Raw genomic sequence first — 21,463 nt, 5'->3', positions numbered from 1 at the left:
CTTCTTTGTATAAAATATAGCGAGGATGTGAAAGACACGCAGTTTTTAAGTTAATGTCTGCAACTTTGAACGACTGTCCTTGAGCTTCTTTTTAATATGGCCATTACAAATGCTAGCGACATTGAAATTGCAGTTGCTTAAAATTGAATGAGTATCCTAGCAATACGTGGAATAAAAACATCTCCTTTTATTTTTGCCGTTAATATTGCCAATTCTATTACGTTTCGTATGAGTTTTTCACACCAATTCTTATTCATGCATAATTTTGGTGAGTCAATATTTCGCAATAGTACTATTGGTTATTCAATATTAAGTAAATTATGTGGTAGCAAACCTTGTAGTTTCAAATAATTCTAGAATTTAGTTGTATAAAACAATCTGCTCACTATCTACAGAACTGCATCGAGGAATTACGGTCCTGGAGTGCGTAAAGATACTTATTGCATGAATTATCTAGTTTTAGCCTTCATGATGTGTAACAACAATGTAATTTAATTTCGTGTTAAAATTTCCATCATTGTCAACACATTCTAACAACTTAATCAACCAGATTCCTCGGAACCTGCCCCCTGCACGGCCTGATCGTCGCCTCAAGAGGAAAAGGCACACTGATTTGTTGATGCTTTGAGGAACGTTAATGGACGTCACCCTCTCCACAAGTCTCATATTATTGTAACGTTAATTATTTAAGCACAATTGATAGTACTAATGTACAAAAATTGTCAAATAAATTAAATTTAAAAAAAATTTAAAAAAAATTTCCATGGCCTCGTGAAAGTCGATGTTGAATACAACAGACAATAATAAAAAACAATTGACTGTAGTAGATTTTGCATTTTAATATTATACGTGAATATTTGATCTATTTATTTTTATTTTTTACAATTTTAATTAATTTAACTTCCATTGCACAATTTTAATGTAGCCTGTGTTCTTCTCCTGGTTATGAAGGTTAAATGTGCAAACTTTGGCACATATCGGTCAAAGCGTGTAGATTTGTATAGAGAACATACACACACACATACATACATACATGCATGCATACATACATACATACATACATACATACATACATACATACATACATACATACATACATACATACATACATACATACATACATACATACATACATACATACATACATACCCACATTCAATTTTATATATTAAGATAATTACATTTCACTCTGTATAATATGCAAGTAACGTGTGGCGATTTCTTTTTCTGGCACGTCGTAGTTTAATAATCTAGATAAGAACGTAAAATTGATGAGGATTATTACCTTCGATATGCCATAATTTAACAGTCTACGTAATAACATAATTGATTGAACTTTCTGCTTATGATAATATTTTTAATAATATGAAGAACGTAATACATATAAAATGTAAAATTTATTTTAATATAGCATCATCTAATAATATAAATAATTACATACGTATAATATATATGATAGATGATATTTTCTAGTTTTGTATAGTATCGGTTCATTAATAAAACTACGAACATATAATACAAATGAATGACAATTTCTATGTTCGATGTAGCATAATTTTATAATGTAGGCCTACATAAAACATGTCGATTTTTATACAACATAAATCAAAGATGAATAAAATTGTTTTGAACAAAGATGCTGATTTTCAAGTACCCAACTGCTGCGGACACGGACTTCCTACTGGTTCTGTTCTGTGCCAATAGACGTCGAGTGCCACTGTTAGTCCTTCGACACAGTCATATCATTGTCGCTTTGCTATTGCTAATCAGTTCATAAAATACAAATGTAAATGAAATTTACTAGAACAAATAGAAAACTGCAGTGAAGTCTCTTCTGAAATATCCCCCAATATATAAAGAAGATTAATTAAATTCTTACACTTTTAACTAAAAATATATAAAGACTTTAACAAATATTTCATGTTTGAAATCGATATTCCAGAAGATGACTGCACCAATGCCAGCCAACTGCCTTTCAACAACCTTTGCTTTGCTTAATTGTGGTTAATAAAGACGCATATAGTTTCTAAATTATTAACATTTCAATGAGCCAAACCAAATAGACACAAGGCAGTGTAGAATAGAAACCACTAACACTTTGCCTTATAGCTAGCATGACTCCACTGGCTGCCCTGCTTGGAACTGTTAACCAACGAGAGAAGGAAGCGCACACTTTCCATGAGACAATAAAAAAACTGAACTATACAAGTATAGATTGAAATGTAAGCAGAATACATTATAACCAACATAAGTTACCAGATTGAAATGTTATAGTGTTACACCTATAAAAATAAACTGCTACACTATGGAATGCAGCATAAACAATGTCAATACTTAATTTAAAATGGCTAATTTTCGAATTAGATTGTAGCATTATTGTTTTATATTACAATTATATATGGCTTATATTTGTTGAGTACGATTTCACGGTGATATCACGCTATCGGAGTCCCATTGTCTGTTTGTCTAGTGTTAAAATTAAAAAGGAGAAAATTGCCCAAAATTAAATCTCAACAAGAGTATGACAGCCCAAAATAGTTATCTTTTATTTCTTATGGAGGAAGGGTTCGAAGGCTAGCACTACAATGTCTAGTTGGCTTATTGTGCATGACCGCTCTTATTGTAGGAATAACTTAATGTTTGAAGTCAAATTCGAACTTTCGCGCTCTTTTTTATATTGTTATTCAGAATTATGGCGCCATCTGTCGATTCTGCTTGGACGTCTTTATGGTCCTGATGGAGTCTCACTGCAATGTCTCCCATCTCTCCTCGAAAGCGTATTACTGCTGCCATCTGTGCGCTAGTTACAATACTAAATCACACCGACACAGTTTTGGGTATTGTTACTGTAATGATAATAATGAATATTGAAATGGAGAGTGGCGCTGAAATGATGGAGGAAAACGAGAGAAACCTGAGGAAAATTATCAAGAGCCTCGGCTTTGTCAACCACATACGGCTTACCATCAACCGGATTCAAACCCGGGTCCGCAGTCAAACCATTGCTCTGCCAATCGAGTTACCAAGGAGGCATAAAGTAAAGTAATTCTTGTTCTAAGGCACATGCACAAGGCTAAGAGTAGAGCAACATTTAAATGGAGACTCGCCCCCCCCCCCACTGGATGGCCTACATTTGCAGTAAAATATTTCAGTAGGAAGTGAAATATAAAAATATGTTTATTATTGCATCGTCTACAGTAAAACCAATAAACACTATCACATCTGTATCACTTTATGGACCCGATACTGTCCGCACAGCGCTGAAATTATTACGTATTTCTTTCATCGATCATTTGTTATCGCTATATACGTACTGTTACGTTCTCTTAAATGGAGATCAGTGTTATACTGAGCTCATATTACGCACATTCAACTGAAAGTCTGCCTAGTGTCAGGTGGAAGAAACCGAAATATTAATGTAGAGAAAACCCCGCTATTGGATGATATTTGTGAGGAAACAGTGTAATTAACTACATTATAAAAAAATATTGAGGTTCTCCATCATGCCCATACAGGGCAGCTTCTCCGGATGTAGTACTTCCCAGATAGATGGCAGACCTATCGCGGTAGATGCTACGATAGTTCGGATTCAAAGCAAGTCATAGTACCAATCATCAGTTATTTTATATATGTAAATACTAGAGATGAACAACGATCGAGAAAGCAAGACTAATAGCGCCCGCAAAGCCGAAAACCCGCACGACAATGTTCTACGTCGCGTCGTTGATGTAAAAACTGCTTGTGAGTGTTTCGAGACGCCGAGATCGATTACTCTCGAAGTCCCGAATGTCAAGCAGCCTTGAATCGCCACAGTTGTTTATACCTGACTGAACTTTTATCTACTCTGGCAACTGTTATATATGTAGGTATAAACAATCAAGTAGCCTATTTGGCTACGGCCTTAACTCCTTAACTCTGCCAGCTAAAATAAATCATTATTATTATTATTATTATTATTATTATTATTATTATTATTTGAAACATCATCTCTACCTTTCAGTGTATAACAATCCGTCCTCCAATCTTTATTTAATTACTAGGCCCTTATTAAAAGGCTAGGAATTTTCTTTTCATATGTTTGAGATCAAGTGTGCAATCTCAAGTAAAAAGATATTAACGTTATGTTGTATGTTTCTTAGAAATGCAAATTTATTGAGAATTGTTTTTTTCTATTTATATAACCATAGGTAAAATCATATAATAGAATCAGAACATTTTGATAACTAAGATACTGTTCTGTTTTGTCTTTTTGTCTCATTTAAACATTTATAATGTTATTTATTACAACAATGTATGTTATTCAAAGTTACGAAATCTTTAGACGCCGACCAAATGCTATTTCGAGAATGATTAGCGAGACTCGAAGCGCACGAGAATGACGAAACGAGACTCGCAAGACAATAATGCAACGAAAACAGCGAGCGAGAGCGGCACTTAGTTTTATTCATCTCTAGTAAATACATACCAATATTTTTAAGGCATGCTTACAGTATGTCTCTTCTTTCATATAAAAAATATTTGACACTGTTTGGACTAAAGAACTTATAAAAATACTCACTGCACATTTTCCTTATTCATACATTCGTATTAAAAGCAGCTTTCTATGCAACAGATAATTGCGTACCCTATTAAATTGCCTATAAATGTAGGAATACCCCAAGGAGCAGTTTCTACTCCAATTCTATTCAACATCTATACAGCAGACTTCCCTCGCAACTAAAACTGCTATTTCGCACAATATTCTTACGATACCATCATATACACTGATTGGATTATACAAAGTGCTTAAATCAGAATTCCAAATTACCTAAATTCAATTGTAAAATGGCTACAAAACTGGAAAATAAAAATAAATACAGGAAAAAGCGCTGTAATAGTCTTCACTAGAAGACGGTCAATAGAACTATTTCAATTAAAGTTCTTCAATGAAACAATCCCTAAAAGAAATTAAACAAGATACCTAAGAATTCAACTAGACCAGCGTCCGTCATTACAAAACGGAATGACGTCAGGGCAAGCATCGACTATATGGGCAACGTGGACAGGGCAGCGAGCTATCGCCTATCAGTATGTACTGTAGCGGTGGGGATGCAATTGCAGTTATGAAAATAAGTATATTTCATCACAGATGTAATTCATCTGACTACAATCTACAAATATTGTACGGAAAATATATTAACTTTAAGATTCTGGTTCACAATCATATTATTTTTCTCTTTAATATGTATGTTTTAAAGTTATATATTTGATTATATTTATATATTTACTTACCGGTAAATTAAAATATGGCAGCGCACCATTTAATAGTTTGTTCTGCTGTTATAGTAGCGAAAGATATGTTCGATAGTTGTTCTATCTGAAGCCTTGTCTACGGTGCATAGTATATTCATGTTCGCTAGAGAGAGTATGGAGGTAAATGTTCTATCCTGTAATAATCACATTCTATTAAAAATAAATCTTTCATAATTGTATAATAATATTCTAAAATCCATCCTCTTCTATTCATACACTAACAGAAAAAATATTAGCTAGAAGTTAGTCTTTCAACGAAGTACGTCTCTGAATTCTGTAGCGTTATAAAAAGTTAAATACGGTACCATTTTGTGGATGCGCATTGTTACCAAATTGACAATAACGTTTTCCACGGCGCTTGAAATTGAGACTAACCAAAGATTGGAGTGTGTTTCGCTCGCCTTCTCTCAAATGGTTCTATAATGTGTGTTGTAACTATGTTCTGCACAGTAGACTAGTTTCAGGACTTCTCTTCAAGGTAACTAACAATTCTATTTTGTAAAATAACCTTAATTGAAAACACCTCGGTTAAGTATGGAACCCCATTAATTTATAGTGCAATATTGTACATGTTCTTAGAATACAAATAATTTATTTTATTTGATGAACCCCTGTATAATATAAACTGTAATGATGATTTTGAAATAACATATTCGAATTTCTGTATCTAATAATAAAAATAAGGAAACTAAAAATATTTTTTCTTGCGTCAGATGTGAATCATAAAGTGCCCCATAACTTTTGGAACACTCTCAAAATTAGCGCATTTTGGTCCGTTTAACAAGTTTTTTTTGTCATGCTAGACCTTTCTCTCAGTGGTAGCATAGAAGAAACGGAAAAAATACGTTATTAAGCTGTTAAATTTACAGATAGTACCATGCTAGACCTCTCTTTCAGTGATAGCATAGAAGAAACGGAAAACAATACGTGATCAAGCTGTTAAATTTACAGATAGTACCATGCTAGACCTCTCTTTCAGTGATAGCATAGAAGAAACGGAAAACAATACGTGATCAAGCTGTTAAATTTACAGATAGTACCATGTTAGACCTCTCTTTCAGTGATAACATGGAAGAAATGGAAAAAATACGTGATCAAGCTGTTAAATTTACAGATAGTACCATGCTAGACCTCTCTTTCAGTGATAGCATAGAAGAAATGGAAAAAAATACGTGATCAAGCTGTTAAATTTACAGTTAAATTTACAGATAGTACCATGCTAGACCTCTCTTTCAGTGATAGCATAGAAGAAACGGAAAACAATACGTGATCAAGCTGTTAAATTTACAGATAGTACCATGCTAGACCTCTCTTTCAGTGATAGCATAGAAGAAACGGAAAACAATACGTGATCAAGCTGTTAAATTTACAGATAGTACCATGCTAGACCTCTCTTTCAGTGATAGCATAGAAGAAATGGAAAACAATACGTGATCAAGCTGTTAAATTTACAGTTAAATTTACAGATAGTACCATGCTAGACCTCTCTTTCAGTGATAGCATAGAAGAAATGGAAAAAATACGTGATCAATACTGTTAAATTTACAGTTAAATTTACAGATAGTACCATGCTACACCTCTCTTTCAGTGATAGCATAGAAGAAATGGAAAAAATACATGATCAAGCTGTTAAATTTACAGTTAAATTTACAGATAGTACCATGCTGGACCTCTCTTTCAGTGATAGCATAGAAGAAATGGAAAAAAAATACGTGATCAATACTGTTAAATTTACAGTTAAATTTACAGATAGTACCATGCTAGACCTCCCTTTCAGTGATAGCATAGAAAAATGGAAAACAATACGTGATCAAGCTGTTAAATTTACAGATAGTACCATGCTAGACCTCTCTTTCAATGATAGCATAGAAGAAATGGAAAAAAATACGTGATCAATACTGTTAAATTTACAGATAGTACCATGCTAGACCTCTCTTTCAGTGATAGCATAGAAGAAACGGAAAACAATACTTGATCAAGCTGTTAAATTTACAGATAGTACCATGCTAGACCTCTCTTTCAGTGGTAGCATAGAAGAAACGGAAAACAATACGTGATCAAGCTGTTAAATTTACAGATAGTACTATACTAGACCTCTCTTTTAGCATGAAGAAACGGAAAACACTTACGTGACCAAGTGGCATTTTTAAATGGATAATAAATCTTATTAATTAAGTGATAAGTCTATGGAGAAACTGATACGAATATGACAATTAAATTAGCTTGTCTCAGTACAGTCTATGAAAAAAAAATCGAGAACAGAGACAAGTGGTCACAGTATGTCATCTCCAGCAAAATGTTTGTATTCTGCAGAAAGAAAACAATACACAAAGTTAAACCAATGATTCGACGAAATAACTTTGTTCATATACATTAATTGTAATTTTATTATGTACAATATTTGATATGAAAAGGTCTGTGAAGAAAGACATTTCTTTTTCATTTAGAATGTAATTTAACTGCGCTTTCCTTGGTATCGGTATTAGATGAACTAATTCTTTTCTTAAAATTGATAGGTGTACAATTAAATGGATCATTAAATAGTAGCAAATTATTTAATGCCATCGATAAATGAACTAACTTACGAAGTACTGCTTTATAAATCTAGTATGTGTTTATATTGTATGCAACAGCCTTTTTAACCATTATGTCATTGATTCATTTGCTATTATACGGTGACTATAGTATAGCATTACAGCATAGGCTGTAGTTATCATAAACGCAGATTAATATCAGCGCCACTCTGTTTCAGAATCTTCGCTACTTGGTCAACTAGTATGTTGTTCTTCCCCTAACCAAAAATAATAATAATAATAATAATAATAATAATAATAATAATAATAATAATAATAATAATTTTAAAAATATTATATGTGGTGCTCAGGAAATCCATTCTTTAATTGTCTATTTATTTCGTCACTGTACCTTGTGATGGACTTTTTGTACATATTTAAAATACTAGACTAACAGTGTATGAAATGTAATTGACATACAGGGTGATTCACGAGGATTTACCGTCCTTTACGGAGCTTATTCCTGAAGATATTTTGAGCAAAAAAGTCTTATAAACATAGTTCCTATCCTCAATATTTTCAAAGTTACACTAATAAATTTTAAAGTTGTTTGTAAAATACGTTTTTTTCTTTAGTTTGAAGGTGAAATAATAATACAAATAGAAAATGAATCATTCAGAAGTATCATTTCTTTAATTGACAAGTATTATGAAGCTAAAAATGTGCTATGAACTCCTTACTTGCTTCGTACAGACATCTTTTTCTATTTTTAACTAGAAAATTACATTATTCTCACGCACTTATCACAACAATTATTACAAATCACACCACTCCCAAAGACTTCATTATTTGCAGTTCAATTTTGCATCCTAATTTACAGTCTTGGAGAGTTTACAACACATTTTTAAAAATGTCGCCGTTCGCTTGAGTACACTTGGCCGCATCCTTGTGAACGGCACTCGTCGCGCTACTTAACTGCATACAGCTATCTCTGAATTCCGTAGCGCTCGCGCTGGCTGCTGACTGTACGCTGACCAAGATCACGCGTTCACAGTAATGCGTTCCAGAAACGAAACATAACTCTGTAAATATTGAGAATAGGACCCATGTTTATATGACATTTTTTGCTTAGAATGTCTTCGGAGATATGCTTCGTAAAGGACGGTAAATCCTCGTGAATCACCTTGTATTTATAGCTAATGAAAATTACATAGGCTAATACTCATGTTTCAATCACTTCATTGCTTTAAAGGCACAGAAATAGTGACTAAATTTTGTAAGTAACAAAGCTCTAATAAGTTGGGCAATTTTTTCGGCCAAAATATGAAAAAATCATAATAAAGCACACAGACCTCTCGAAAAGACATCGCTAAAGGCAGTATGCAATCTCAAATTTACGTATTTAAGGAGAGGACAATGAGCATTAGAAGTTTGTGATAATAGGTTTTAATCATTAGACATTATAAATGCTCAAAAAAATAGCCATAAGTTTTTGTTTCTGTCTCTTCAATCCATGAAATTGTACCCCTAACCTTGGACTTTGTAAGAAGATCTAAAAGCGTTTCACTGTAATTAATCCGTTTCCCTGAATGTCACTTAATACATATCAATTGTTCATAAACAAAAAAAAGTAATAAATGCTCTTGAAAGAAGTCCTGATTCCTGTAGAATTGATCTAGTGAGGAGTACTTAAAATTACGAGGCAAGCAAACTCCAAAAATTCTCCAACCAAATACAATAATGTATTAAAACCTCTCTTCGCTTCATCAATATTATATTTAATTTTGGTGTTAAATGCTTTCAAATTTCAGCCTGCTTTAACATTTATTACGTTTTGAGCAATTAATAGATGTCTCACCGTAAGTGACGTAGGCTATATTGATTTTACGAAGTAGTTGGGTAGAATTCAGCATTCCAGTAAGTTTAACATTGAAGGTATTCGTTCTAAAATTTCAGATATTGAATTAATTACACTTTTGAGACCCATTCCTAATATTCTACACGCTTTCTAATGTTAACAAGTCTTTTCATGGATTTGGATAAATTAAAATATTTTACAGTAACAATTTAGCAAGTTTCCGAAACGGAAAAAAATTGCTCATGTTAAATTAAGAAGTGTTACAGACATCTCTCACCTTGAAGTTTATTGATGGAGTGATGATGTTGACACAGTCGCATGACAATCCCTACACGAATTGCAATCCACATTTTCAATGTCACCATATTTGTGTCACAAAAATGCATGTTACGTATGTAATGGGTACGCTCTACTTGTTTGACTTAAAATAAGAAATTATTCAATCATCATTTACGGAGGTCAGACTATTTTTGTCTTTTTGTCTCGAACACGAGTCTTATATACAACTTTCAGTTACCTTACTTTGTACTTTATTGTCTCACAAGATCAATTCAAATTTAAGTAAGATGTTGTCTTATAGGAGCTCATCACTGTGGCTATTGAGACTAATGGTATATATGTTTCATCAAACACGATCTTAATTTTTTTTTCATATTATTCGTATATTTTTGGCTGATAATTTTCAGTTAACAATGTAATTACAAATCAATATTCATATATTTATTTATTGATTTATTAGCTTCTTTATTTATTTATTTATTTATTTATTTATTTATTTATTTATTTATTTATTTCCTTCTTTATTTATTTTTTCACTTCTTTATTTATTTCTTTACTTCCTTATCTATTTCTTTACTTCTTTATTTCTTCACTTCTTTATTTATTTATTTTCTTCGTTTTTATTTCTTTACTTCTTTTTTACTTCTTTATTTCGTTACTTATTTTTTTATTTCTTTCTTTACTTATTTCTTTACTTTTTTACTTATTTCTTTCCTTCTTTCTTTACTTACTTCTTTACTTATTTCTTTACTTCTTTCTTTACTTATTTCTTTACTTACTTATTTCCTTCTTTACCTTATTTATTTATTTATTTATTTATTTATTTATTTATTTATTTATTTATTTATTTATTTATTATTTACTTAAAGCAAAATTGCATTAAATTGTCTATTATTGAATAAAATAAAGTTTAATTTTTCAAACTGTTCTTATGAAGACAACATAAGAATTAAATTTAATTTGTAGATAGTTGATTATTTTCTGTAAATTCGTAATGTGGTCACCTCAGTATCGAAGAAAATGGAAACTTCAAATAGTTATAATCAGTGATCGAATTTGAAATAAGTTACTGCTGGTATGCAAAAACTTGCCTTGTGATACTACTATTTTGGGGATTTCTTAAATAAGACATTGCTCCCGCGCGCGCTGAATAACGTATATTTCACGCACTACTGAAAAATTTTCTAAGAGAAGGTACATTATTGGTTAGCGTAATGACTGTGTGATCAGCTTCACTAATATCAGTCAAATTTAAAATGTTACTTCGGTACGCTTTTTGACATGTTATTTTACTTCCGGTATCCCATACCGGCTCATACCGGTCCAATTCGACCACTGGTTATAATAATTATAATTCAGCCACAGATCTATTTAAATGCTGTGACCATCTTACGAGTTCATAACGTGTCATTTCAGAGATATCTTCAATTACACGGCATCGTCTCTTCAACCTATTTCACCGATCCAACTTTGTAGCATTTCATACTCTTAATAATTTCAGAATTGCTTTCTTTCAGAATTGAAAAACTCGATAGAGACACAAGTGAGCGAGCTCAAGTCTACGATCGAGAGTAAATGTGTTCTCCAGTGAGATATTAGTGAAGGATCGATATAAATCGATTTATCTTAAAATGACGGCAAGTAATCGGTCGAAATAAGAGACACAGCTACGCAAAGCCTGTTCATGATGATTTTTGTAAACTAAATTAAGTTGATTTAACAAGAGACTGCGATATATATAGTAGCGACCAACTACAATAATAAATAATACTAAAATATGAAGAGTAAATAACACACTTCACTAATTTATAATAAAAAAATAACCATGCTTGCCATGCTGTTAGTTTTTGTAGCATTGTCAAAGTATATATAATATGAAAGATACATAAACAAGAATGCATAAGTTTTTATTGTGGGTTGTAGAAGTAATAATACTAATATGTAAAATTGTAAGTTAGAGCTGATGACGAGGATGAAGAAGAAAAATATTAACTTCACTTCTTTGTACAGAAATGTAAATTTCAATGCCTCAAGACATTTGTATCTTCTTACTTTAGATCGCAAAATATGATACAATATTAGTATTAAATAGGAGCTCAAATATGTTTAACAGGTTTGTTGTTAAGAAACGGACGTTTTCAAATTTTGAATTTCATTTGTAAAGTTTTATAAAGCTACATGGATGCGACAAGAAGACATCGTCTACACCTCGACGTAGCTACTCTACACTTTCAAAATATGTAAGTTAACCCTTTGTGTGAAAGTGTGAAAGAACGGAAGTTTATGTATCACATTTTTGTACTTTCAGTTATAAATATTTGCATGGAAGTTTTATACGATAGAATTTTGAACAAACAAAAACAGTAACAAAAATGAACATGTTAAAATTAATATACTCGTGTTCTGCTAGACTGTAACTGATGCCCCCTTCTGTTAGTTGGGTGAACAGCACTAATCCTTTTGTAAATAAAAATCCCTGTTAATTATGTTAAGTTAGTTGTTTTATTATAAAATGGGTAAATAGACTTAACTTTTGTAAGTGGAATATACGTAACACTTTGTAGCTATAGTCTGAACTCCCACATCTTATAGAGAAGAGAAAAAGAACCCTAACCTGCCATGGCCGGTTGCAATCATCCAAATTCCTTTTCATGTATGTATCTCTGTCATGAATTCTCCCTGTTCCTATGCACATTGTTCGAACGACGTTGTTTACGGAAGACAATTTCAATATCTTATTTATACAAGCAACAGTCGAAATTAATATTAAAGTTTCAGAACCAGTTTTCTAATTTAGTTTACATATTAACAGAAAATTTCACTCGAAATGACGTAATGCTACATAATCTGAAGGAATATCAAAATTATCTAAGTTGTCACCACTGATGTGGTTTATTGGTTTTTAACTGTAATATGACGCAATCTTCGGATGAAGAAAATTATTTTAGTTTGAAATTGTCTAATATCTAATCTAACCTAACCTAACCTTCCTCGTTATTGCATATTCTTCCTCTTCTTCCTTGCTCGGCAGCTCCCTCACACAGCCAGCAAATGTTTCCGATGTACTAATTGTAACGCTATTGATGTGTACCTTCTATGTGGGACTTCAGTTAATTTCCATGTGCTAATAAATGCACATGATATTTATTATTGGGTCTTGCTCACTTGCATATTGCTTGTCTCTTGTTCTAAAATTTTAAACAATTTTAACATGGAATGTTTGTTCAGTTATACTTTTGTAAATCATCAGTGTTTGGTAATTACGTCACCAAATATTGTGGTGATTTAACAGCTAATCTGCAGATTTAAAACAGAGCTGATATAGCTCAATTATTCAATATTAACTTTTCATTTGTTTAGTGATATATTTTGTATTAAACTTCTATTCATTTTAGACTTTCCCCTCAGTTATAGGCAGGTGGAACATTTAACGTATGGTAATAAAATTATTCTACCTCTTGACACCAGAATAATATTGGAAGATCGGCAAGTATTGGCATGATGTAATGGAAATACCTTATTTCTAATAAAAGATTTGCTTAAAAAGTAATTAGATCTCCACCTTCAATTTTCTCGGAACATCATCTTTATAGATTTGACGTATTAAATTTTTCCTTCATATTAAGTTTCCTAATGTAAGAAATATTGACCAGAATGATATTAAAATATGAATGGTATAATGTGTGTGGAAGTAGGAATCTAAACTATGTAATAATATGGACCTTTGAACAAAGTTTGTACTGACTGTTCTTCATTGTCAATTATAATATTATGAAGCATCTCCCCATGGATGAACACTGAACTGTTTATATATTGTGTGTTTGTTTAGTATGGTAAACATTATTCTGAAAAATTGAAGGTGGATGTGTATTGTTAGAAGTAAGAGATTAAAATAGTAACATATGAATAATGGTAATTGAGGGGAAACTTTAAATGTTGTGGAAAATGAAAGGAGATGTGTGTTTTTCTTGCTTAAATGTGTCAATAACTATACGTATCACAATTGAAACAAACATATAAGACGGTTAATTTTTCGACAACTGTCGGAAAAATTAAACTACCCCATATTAGCCAATAATTTGTGATTAGTTTTTTAAATGAATAAGTACAGATTCAAATGGTGACAATATAGTCACAATATCCTTTTTACTTAAATATAGTTATTTCGTGATATAAGTTACTTAAGTACTCCACACAGATGTTTAATATCCAATAATGCAAGTATATAACATGAATATTAATATAGCTTAGTACATTTCAACATATATATAGGATATATTTTGTTGAAAAGACAAAATGTGTTTTTAGTTAAGTGTAACAATAATAATGAATTCAAGAACAAAAGAAAATATCCTTGTAACCTTCACTTTCACTTGTTATGTTAATTGTAATTGCTCTTAACCTTCACTAGATGTCGCTAGCAGTGTGTAGAAATGTTTCTAATAGCTTGTCTGTGTAAATTAAAAGCTTGGAATTTGGGTGAATCGATATGACCATGGACCAACACCTGGATGAGAAAGCGTAATTTCATTTCATTTCAACATATGTATTTTTCCCTTTCGGCCCGTATAATTTATTTCATAGGAAACTATTTCATCTAATACATGTAATGAAAATTTATCTAAAATAAGCAATTAAAATGATTAAATATAGAAGCTTTTAAATGTGCGAATTATAAGATATGTACAGTATATATCAAAACACCGGGACAAAAATTCGCCTTACATATTTCTGTCTGAATTTACTTTTGAAGATTAGTTTTATGTCAAGAATGAATACTTTAAAAATCAGGTCTTCGCTTCCTTAGCAGGAGCTGACGTATTTAAATGGTATTTAGTCCCAACCATGTAAAATAATGTTTCCCTCTGTTGTAATTGACTTAGTTTAAAGCTAATCTTCAGCAAGCACGCATATTTTAAGTAATGAGAAGTTGAATTTCTAATATTGAAATTTCTTGAATTCACTTATAGATATGATTTAATTCTAGTTGTGTTATGAATTATAATGAAATGTTGAATAACGCAAACACAAACTGGTTGCTTCTAATCTTAAAGCTTCTGTTTAATATTTTACCGTCAACCTTTGGCTGAAAGAACCATTGTAAAGGCTTAACCCACAAAGAAATAGGGACGCTGTGGCGGTGCAGTTCACTAAATATGCTCATCACAGATCTGTACATAACCTAGATGTTATCCTGATATATACAAACTGGTGAGAACATTAATTCCTTATGTGTGATTAATCCAAACAAGATTAAATGTATAAAATACATTCAACAGTGACTATCAAAAAAGTGTAATTCTTAAACATAACGTCTTACATGTCTTAGTTATAGTATATACTGCATAGTATGTTTTTACCTGTAAGTGATGTCAGAAAGTACAAATCGTACCAAATATCCGAAGAGGCACCAGCGTGATTTTCATGTAGATTACTTGTATACTTTAGGATTCATAAAATTGTTATCATTTTCTTTGAAAGTGTCTTGGTCGAATATTTCGAACATATAAAATATACTATACAGTGTCTCATATACTATACTATAGTTAAAATTATCTGTGTACGATTCGTAATTTGTGTTCAGTATAACTTAGTCAACAAAGAAAAGTGAAAATATTGCACCACATTTTATATAGAAAGAAACCTTTCAATGTAAATTCCACCTCAGAATCAAACCGATGTACCATAAGTTCGAAGTATTGTAGGTTATGCCTAAATGTGGTTCTTAGATCTTAGAGAAGCATCTTGTAAGATGCATTTTTAGATTTATTTACATGGAGCCCTAGGTTTTACGGTTTTAAACGTTTTCTCTCTTGATGTATTAATATTAAATGTTATTTCACATGATGGATTTATATTTTTGCTCTAGACAGACCATAGGTAGAACTGGTGAAGAATAGTTCTGCCATGTGGCCAGGTCATCCAGTTGATTATTAAGTAATATTATCACTTTCTCTGCTCTCAAATGAGTTGTTCCATTAACATAATTACAGCATCAAACATTCATTGATTCAGTAAAGACTTTCGTCGTATATGAGTAACTCTAACTACGCTGCGTAAGTGTATACAGGTAACCTTTTTCTGAAAGTTAGGCTCATTATTTTTTAATTAACGAGGACATTTATTGAGTCCTTTTAACAGTGGCATTTGTTGCAGTCTTAAAATGGCCGTCAAATTATGTTAAAACACGCCACGTGACTCCACATTGTTGCTTAGAGGACAATTAATATTATTAACTATAAATTTTGTTCTCTGAAACTGTAACAGTAATAATACAGAACTTCTCCGAACGAATTAAATTACACCTGTTCTGAATCCTTACACTTCTGGTGAGTTGGACAGTGTATGGAAGTTCATTATGACAGCAGAGTATGAAAAGTGATAATGATGCTTTGCTATGTGGTCTATGTTCTCCCGGGCTCATGGTGTTTTGTATCGAACTATACGATACGGGGAAGACCTGAACTGTATTCTGTTATTACCGACTCATATCACGTCACATTACCCTACATAGCTTCACAACTAATTTAATTTTAATGGAAATTTTGAAGTTTAACATCCCGACTTTGTAGAATAATAGCAATTGAATCTATATTGATTTGTGATCTAAGTGTTATTATTTTAATCAAGAAATTATTACTTTGTTCACTTCAAGATAAAATACACTCAGTTCTTCCCCTTAATTCAGCCTTATCCAATCGATTCTTATATAGTACGAAAATTCCGTACGTGTGTTCCAAAAATAGTAGACTGAAACTGGTGTTAAAACTAATTCCTCCACCAAGGAAGGTAACATTGTGATAGACTGCCCGTGATTGTAACCAATCCTCTTTTTAAAATTCACCCTATGTACTAACTGATCATAAGAAATTGTAAATACCTGTTAATTTCTATTCCAAATTAATTGTGTTGTTTCATATTGAAAAAATGAAGTAGAATTTTTAAAAATAACACTTAGAGTTCGACTACCGTTATCATTTTAGTAAGAGCGACTAAGTACACATATATGTTGTTATGGTAATCTTTCCTCTTTTGGCATTTCTTTGTAAATACGTTACCAAACTATTTTACTTTGTATTAGCAACAATGATACACAAGTACAGGATTGACAAGTTTCATACCGGAATAACTATAACACTACGTATAGTCTATGCCGTTACAATCTCTTTGACGAATTAAGGAACCAGTACCTGTTGTGTTATGCAATTTCTCTCCTTTACAAGACCTCCAAGTGAATGGAGGCAGACGACGATAAAATCTAAAACAATTGAAGAGTATAGGAACGCCTAGATTGAAATATTCGTCGTAAAAGAAAATTCCTGTACTTCCACATTAATGGAAAATAAGTCAACATGACTTTATCTTCATTTATTTAATTGAAGATATTTGTTAATGCATATACACTCCCTGACAACCAACCACGCCAACAAATTTCAAGTAGTAAATATGTATTACTTTATTTTACAAATTCAAATTAGAATTATACAAATTATCATACTGTGGAGAAAAATATATAGTAATTCATTTAGCAAAACTGAAAATATAATTTTATTATACGCAGTTTTGATTAATATTATGGTCAAAATTAATTTTAATGGCGATGTCTTAATTCGTTGAAGAGGTCATAATGGCGGAATGCAAACAAAATAATGTCAGCTCTGAAAGTATGAACATTTCATTTAAAAATCATTTAAAATGAATTTATGTGTTTGTGTGGATACCTTCTTAATTATAACACAAACTTTGACGTCATAACAACAATAAAGAGAATTCTCTGAACCTCGATATCAGTTTATAATGGAAGTGTAACTTGCTACAACGACATCTGACATGTGTTATTAAATAAAATAGTATATTGTCTTGTTATGAATGGCAAGAATGAATTCTGTAGTAACCCTAATTGCTTACGTTAATATTGCTTTCGTTTCTTTTTTGTGAAATTAGATTACATACTCTCTCCAACATAAGTGTTGTCTCAACTCAGGTACAAGAAATATAGCCTACACGGATAAAAGTGCCGTTTTCCGTTTAAGCAACAAATTGACTTTATTTACACGAAAGGATTAAACTTTATTATTTCATCTCATCTGCAGGGTATGCAAAACGTGACTTTAATGTATAAATGTAAATTAATGTAAAGAAAGCTAACGTAAACGGAAATTAATTTTAACTAAAACATTCCATTAAATTAATTCAATTTCGATTTTCCAAATCCAAATCAATTATCTCTGGTTATATGTTAAAATGTCGGTTCCGAAATAAATAGTACCGTTATGAATATAGACATACATCACCAAAGAATATAAAATAAAATATGAAATATTAAACATAATTTTGTCAATTGGTTTTGTATGCAATGGAGGTATCCATCTTTCTATTAATTATGTAATTTTGAATACAGAAATTGTTTTCCTTGCTACTTCTCCAAGTTTATATGAACAGCATCCGGTGTGCACATTAATCAACGAAACATGTCGCTAAGATTTTCCTTCCTCTTCGAAATATTCCGCCTATAGGGACGATAACTGACGCTTTCAAGACAGTGTCCAATTATGTATGACATATTACCTCCTCTTTGTTATTCAGATGATATATATTACGCCTTACAGTTGCAGAGATTAATTTATACACGCCTTTTAAAAAATTATTAGTGAAATCTAAAATCTGCTCAGTATGGCACAGAGAAAAATGTCATTTACATTACGGTTCTCGCAGCAAAATAGCAACGGTAACTTTTCGTTTCAACCAAATTTCAAATTTAAATAAATAAATAAATATATGTGGAAACGTATATGGATTATTAAAAGTGTTTGATATAAACATTTTAAATTGGCCTTAAAGATACGCATCGAAAATAAACAATTATTAAGACCGGTTACACACTACAACGAGAGCTATGAACTATGTAATGTGTGGACACGGCTTAGCTTAGCCTAACGTCTTCACACTACAGCGAGAAATATGTTGCTACTCAATGGAGCCATCTCTGTATTGATAATTAAAACACGAATTTCATTACGTCATACGGAAGGCAGTTTGATCAAAAACCACAAGGTCTTTGGGTTTGATATGCGCTGACAGAAATGAAGTTACATAAATCTGAACATCTGACTTTGTATTAATTGTTCAATTTAATTCACGTAATATAAATTTTATATGCTACAATTAGGTTAGGTTATCTGTGGGAGCGGGAAATACGTACATTATATAACGTCTTTGTACGTAGGTATGTTTTCAAAAAATCGCTAGCCGACCAATGTCAGCTGAGCGTTACTCCGTGCTAAAAGAAAGCTTTTCCATAGCTCGACAAACATATATTATTACATATATATCGCTGAAGTGTGTAACGGGCCTAACTCTAGAGCGTACGTGCACTGATGTACCGTTGTCGCTATCATTATTTACTTTCAAAATTCGATCCATATGGTTCGATCTGTTCTCTATTAATAAAAATTATGAATCGGCACCAAATATTCGTAAAGGAGATTGTTACGATTTAAATTAATTGCATTTTATTGTTATTGAGTTTAAGATGGAAAGACATTCCTGTAGAAACTATGCCAATGTTTATTTAAGCAAGATAATATTTTAGTTATTTTAAATTTGATATGTTTAATATTACAATTTAATTCTAGTGTAACATACTATGAAAATAATTTTACTAAATTAAGGAAAACACGAAATTTAGTCAATATAATAAAATATGGCACATGCTCTGCGAGTTACAAAACTGTGTTACCTGTAATTTTCCTGATAACTGAGTTCAGACAAACATATGAATGGAGTCGTGTAGAATGAGTGAGACGTTGAATGTACCCGACATGAAATCCAAAACATAAGACAGTGCAGAGCGACAGAATCCTAAATACATGAGAGTTGTGTTAATTCTAAAAATAAAGAATTGTATTATAGGGAGCCTGTTTGTTTTAAACAGTTGTTGTTAATATATTGTTGTTAGTTATTACTATAAGCGACCTTGCTGTGAACAACAAACAATTACTGAGAATTATTGATACTTAAATGTTGGTAATGCAAATGTACCCTGTTTTATAAACCGAAGTGAAATAATTTGTATATTTATCAAATTTTATACTTCGTTTCTTTTAGCACGAGAACCTCTTCCGAAGTAATTGTATGAATTATATATTTGTTCTATGTTTATTTCTTAACAATGTGTAGAGGTTGATAATACAAAGTTACTTTAGATTAATAATTTAAAATATAAATAGAATTAAATAATAATTGCACGAGGAAGGTTTACTTTTCATTTATTTGGCAGTTTGCAAATTAAATTACGATATGGAACAGACACGCAGTTGTATTGCCAATATCACACTGTCCTGTGACTATGCATATCTGTTACTTTCATCCCTAAAGAGTAAAATGATAAACGATTCGTTAAATCTAGACTTAGCTCAGATGCCAAAATTCCCCTACACCAACATAGCCTATCCAGGATTGATATTGTCACGTAGTGACATGCAAAACAAGCTGCCATTACAAGTGAAATTCATTCCTTCAATGAAAAATTGTTTCATGGAACTGTTTTACTATGTTTGTGGATCACAAAGTTCCATGGAGCAATTTATACTTTTTTTCGAAAAGTATGCAAGGAAGGAAAATGAAAAATATATATTAAAAATCGTTACAGTAGATATAACAGAATGGAAGACATGTTGTGTATACCCACAGTCGCTCTGTTGAAAGATGAATTAACATTGAAAACATTGAAATGAATAAAACGATAACAAAATGTTTTGTGTTCTTATTTTGAAGAAAAACCTTCCCTATTTACTTATCAACCCAACATGTACATTACTTTCCTTCCCGTCACTTTTTCGCGAAAGTTGTTCTATGTACACTCTATAATTACTAAAGGATAATGCGGTAACTGAAAAACAGATTAAGCTACACACGAGTAGTTATGTATATACAGCTTCTCCTATTTGATATAATAATAATAATAATAATAATAATAATAATAATAATAATAATAATAATAATAATAATAATAATAATAATAATAATATGGTCCACCGAAGTGGTGTGCAACTTGAAAATGGGTCATCTATCCGCAATATGCCAAAACCTGAATAACACAAGTGAAGTGAGTAGGTATTAGATACACATTTTCATTTATTCTCTCCGTCACTTATTGAATCGTCTCAAATTTCTTTTGCCCAATTACAACAACAAATGGCTTTTAAGGAACCTACAGGTTCATTGTCGCCCTCACGTAAGCCTGCCATCGGTCCCTATCCTGTACAAGATTAATCCAGTCTCTATCATCATATCCCACCTCCCTCAAATCCATTTAATATCCTCCCATCTTCATACGTCTCGGCCTCCCCAAAGGTCTTTTTCCCTCCATCCTCCCATCTAACACTCTATATGCATTTCTGGATTCGTCCATACGTATTACATGCCCTGCCCATCTCAAACGTCTGGATTTAATGTTCCTAATTATGTCAGGTGAAGAATACAATACAATGGATCGATGTCTGGTAGAGTTCCCGGGTAG

At 31.7% G+C, this 21,463-nt stretch overlaps 1 protein-coding gene across 2 annotated transcripts in view; it reads left to right on the top strand.

Annotated features, from left to right (window-relative positions):
• Positions 1-20,697, top strand: part of cpx (synaptic transmission protein complexin) — a 449,267-nt gene extending 428,570 nt beyond the window's left edge. The window contains exon 4 of one of the 2 annotated variants that reach the window (XM_069839638.1): positions 11,460-20,697. In XM_069839638.1, the coding sequence (XP_069695739.1) occupies positions 11,460-11,533 (74 nt within the window). In that variant the 3' untranslated portion in view covers positions 11,534-20,697. The remainder of the gene's footprint in view (positions 1-11,459) is intronic. The other variant, XM_069839639.1, reaches the window with a different exon arrangement.
• Positions 20,698-21,463: the final 766 nt, after the last annotated feature.

The sequence above is a fragment of the Periplaneta americana genome, chromosome 11, assembly GCF_040183065.1.
Source record: "Periplaneta americana isolate PAMFEO1 chromosome 11, P.americana_PAMFEO1_priV1, whole genome shotgun sequence".
Lineage (NCBI taxonomy): Eukaryota > Metazoa > Arthropoda > Insecta > Blattodea > Blattidae > Periplaneta > Periplaneta americana.
This window is presented reverse-complemented; position numbering and strand designations above follow the sequence as displayed.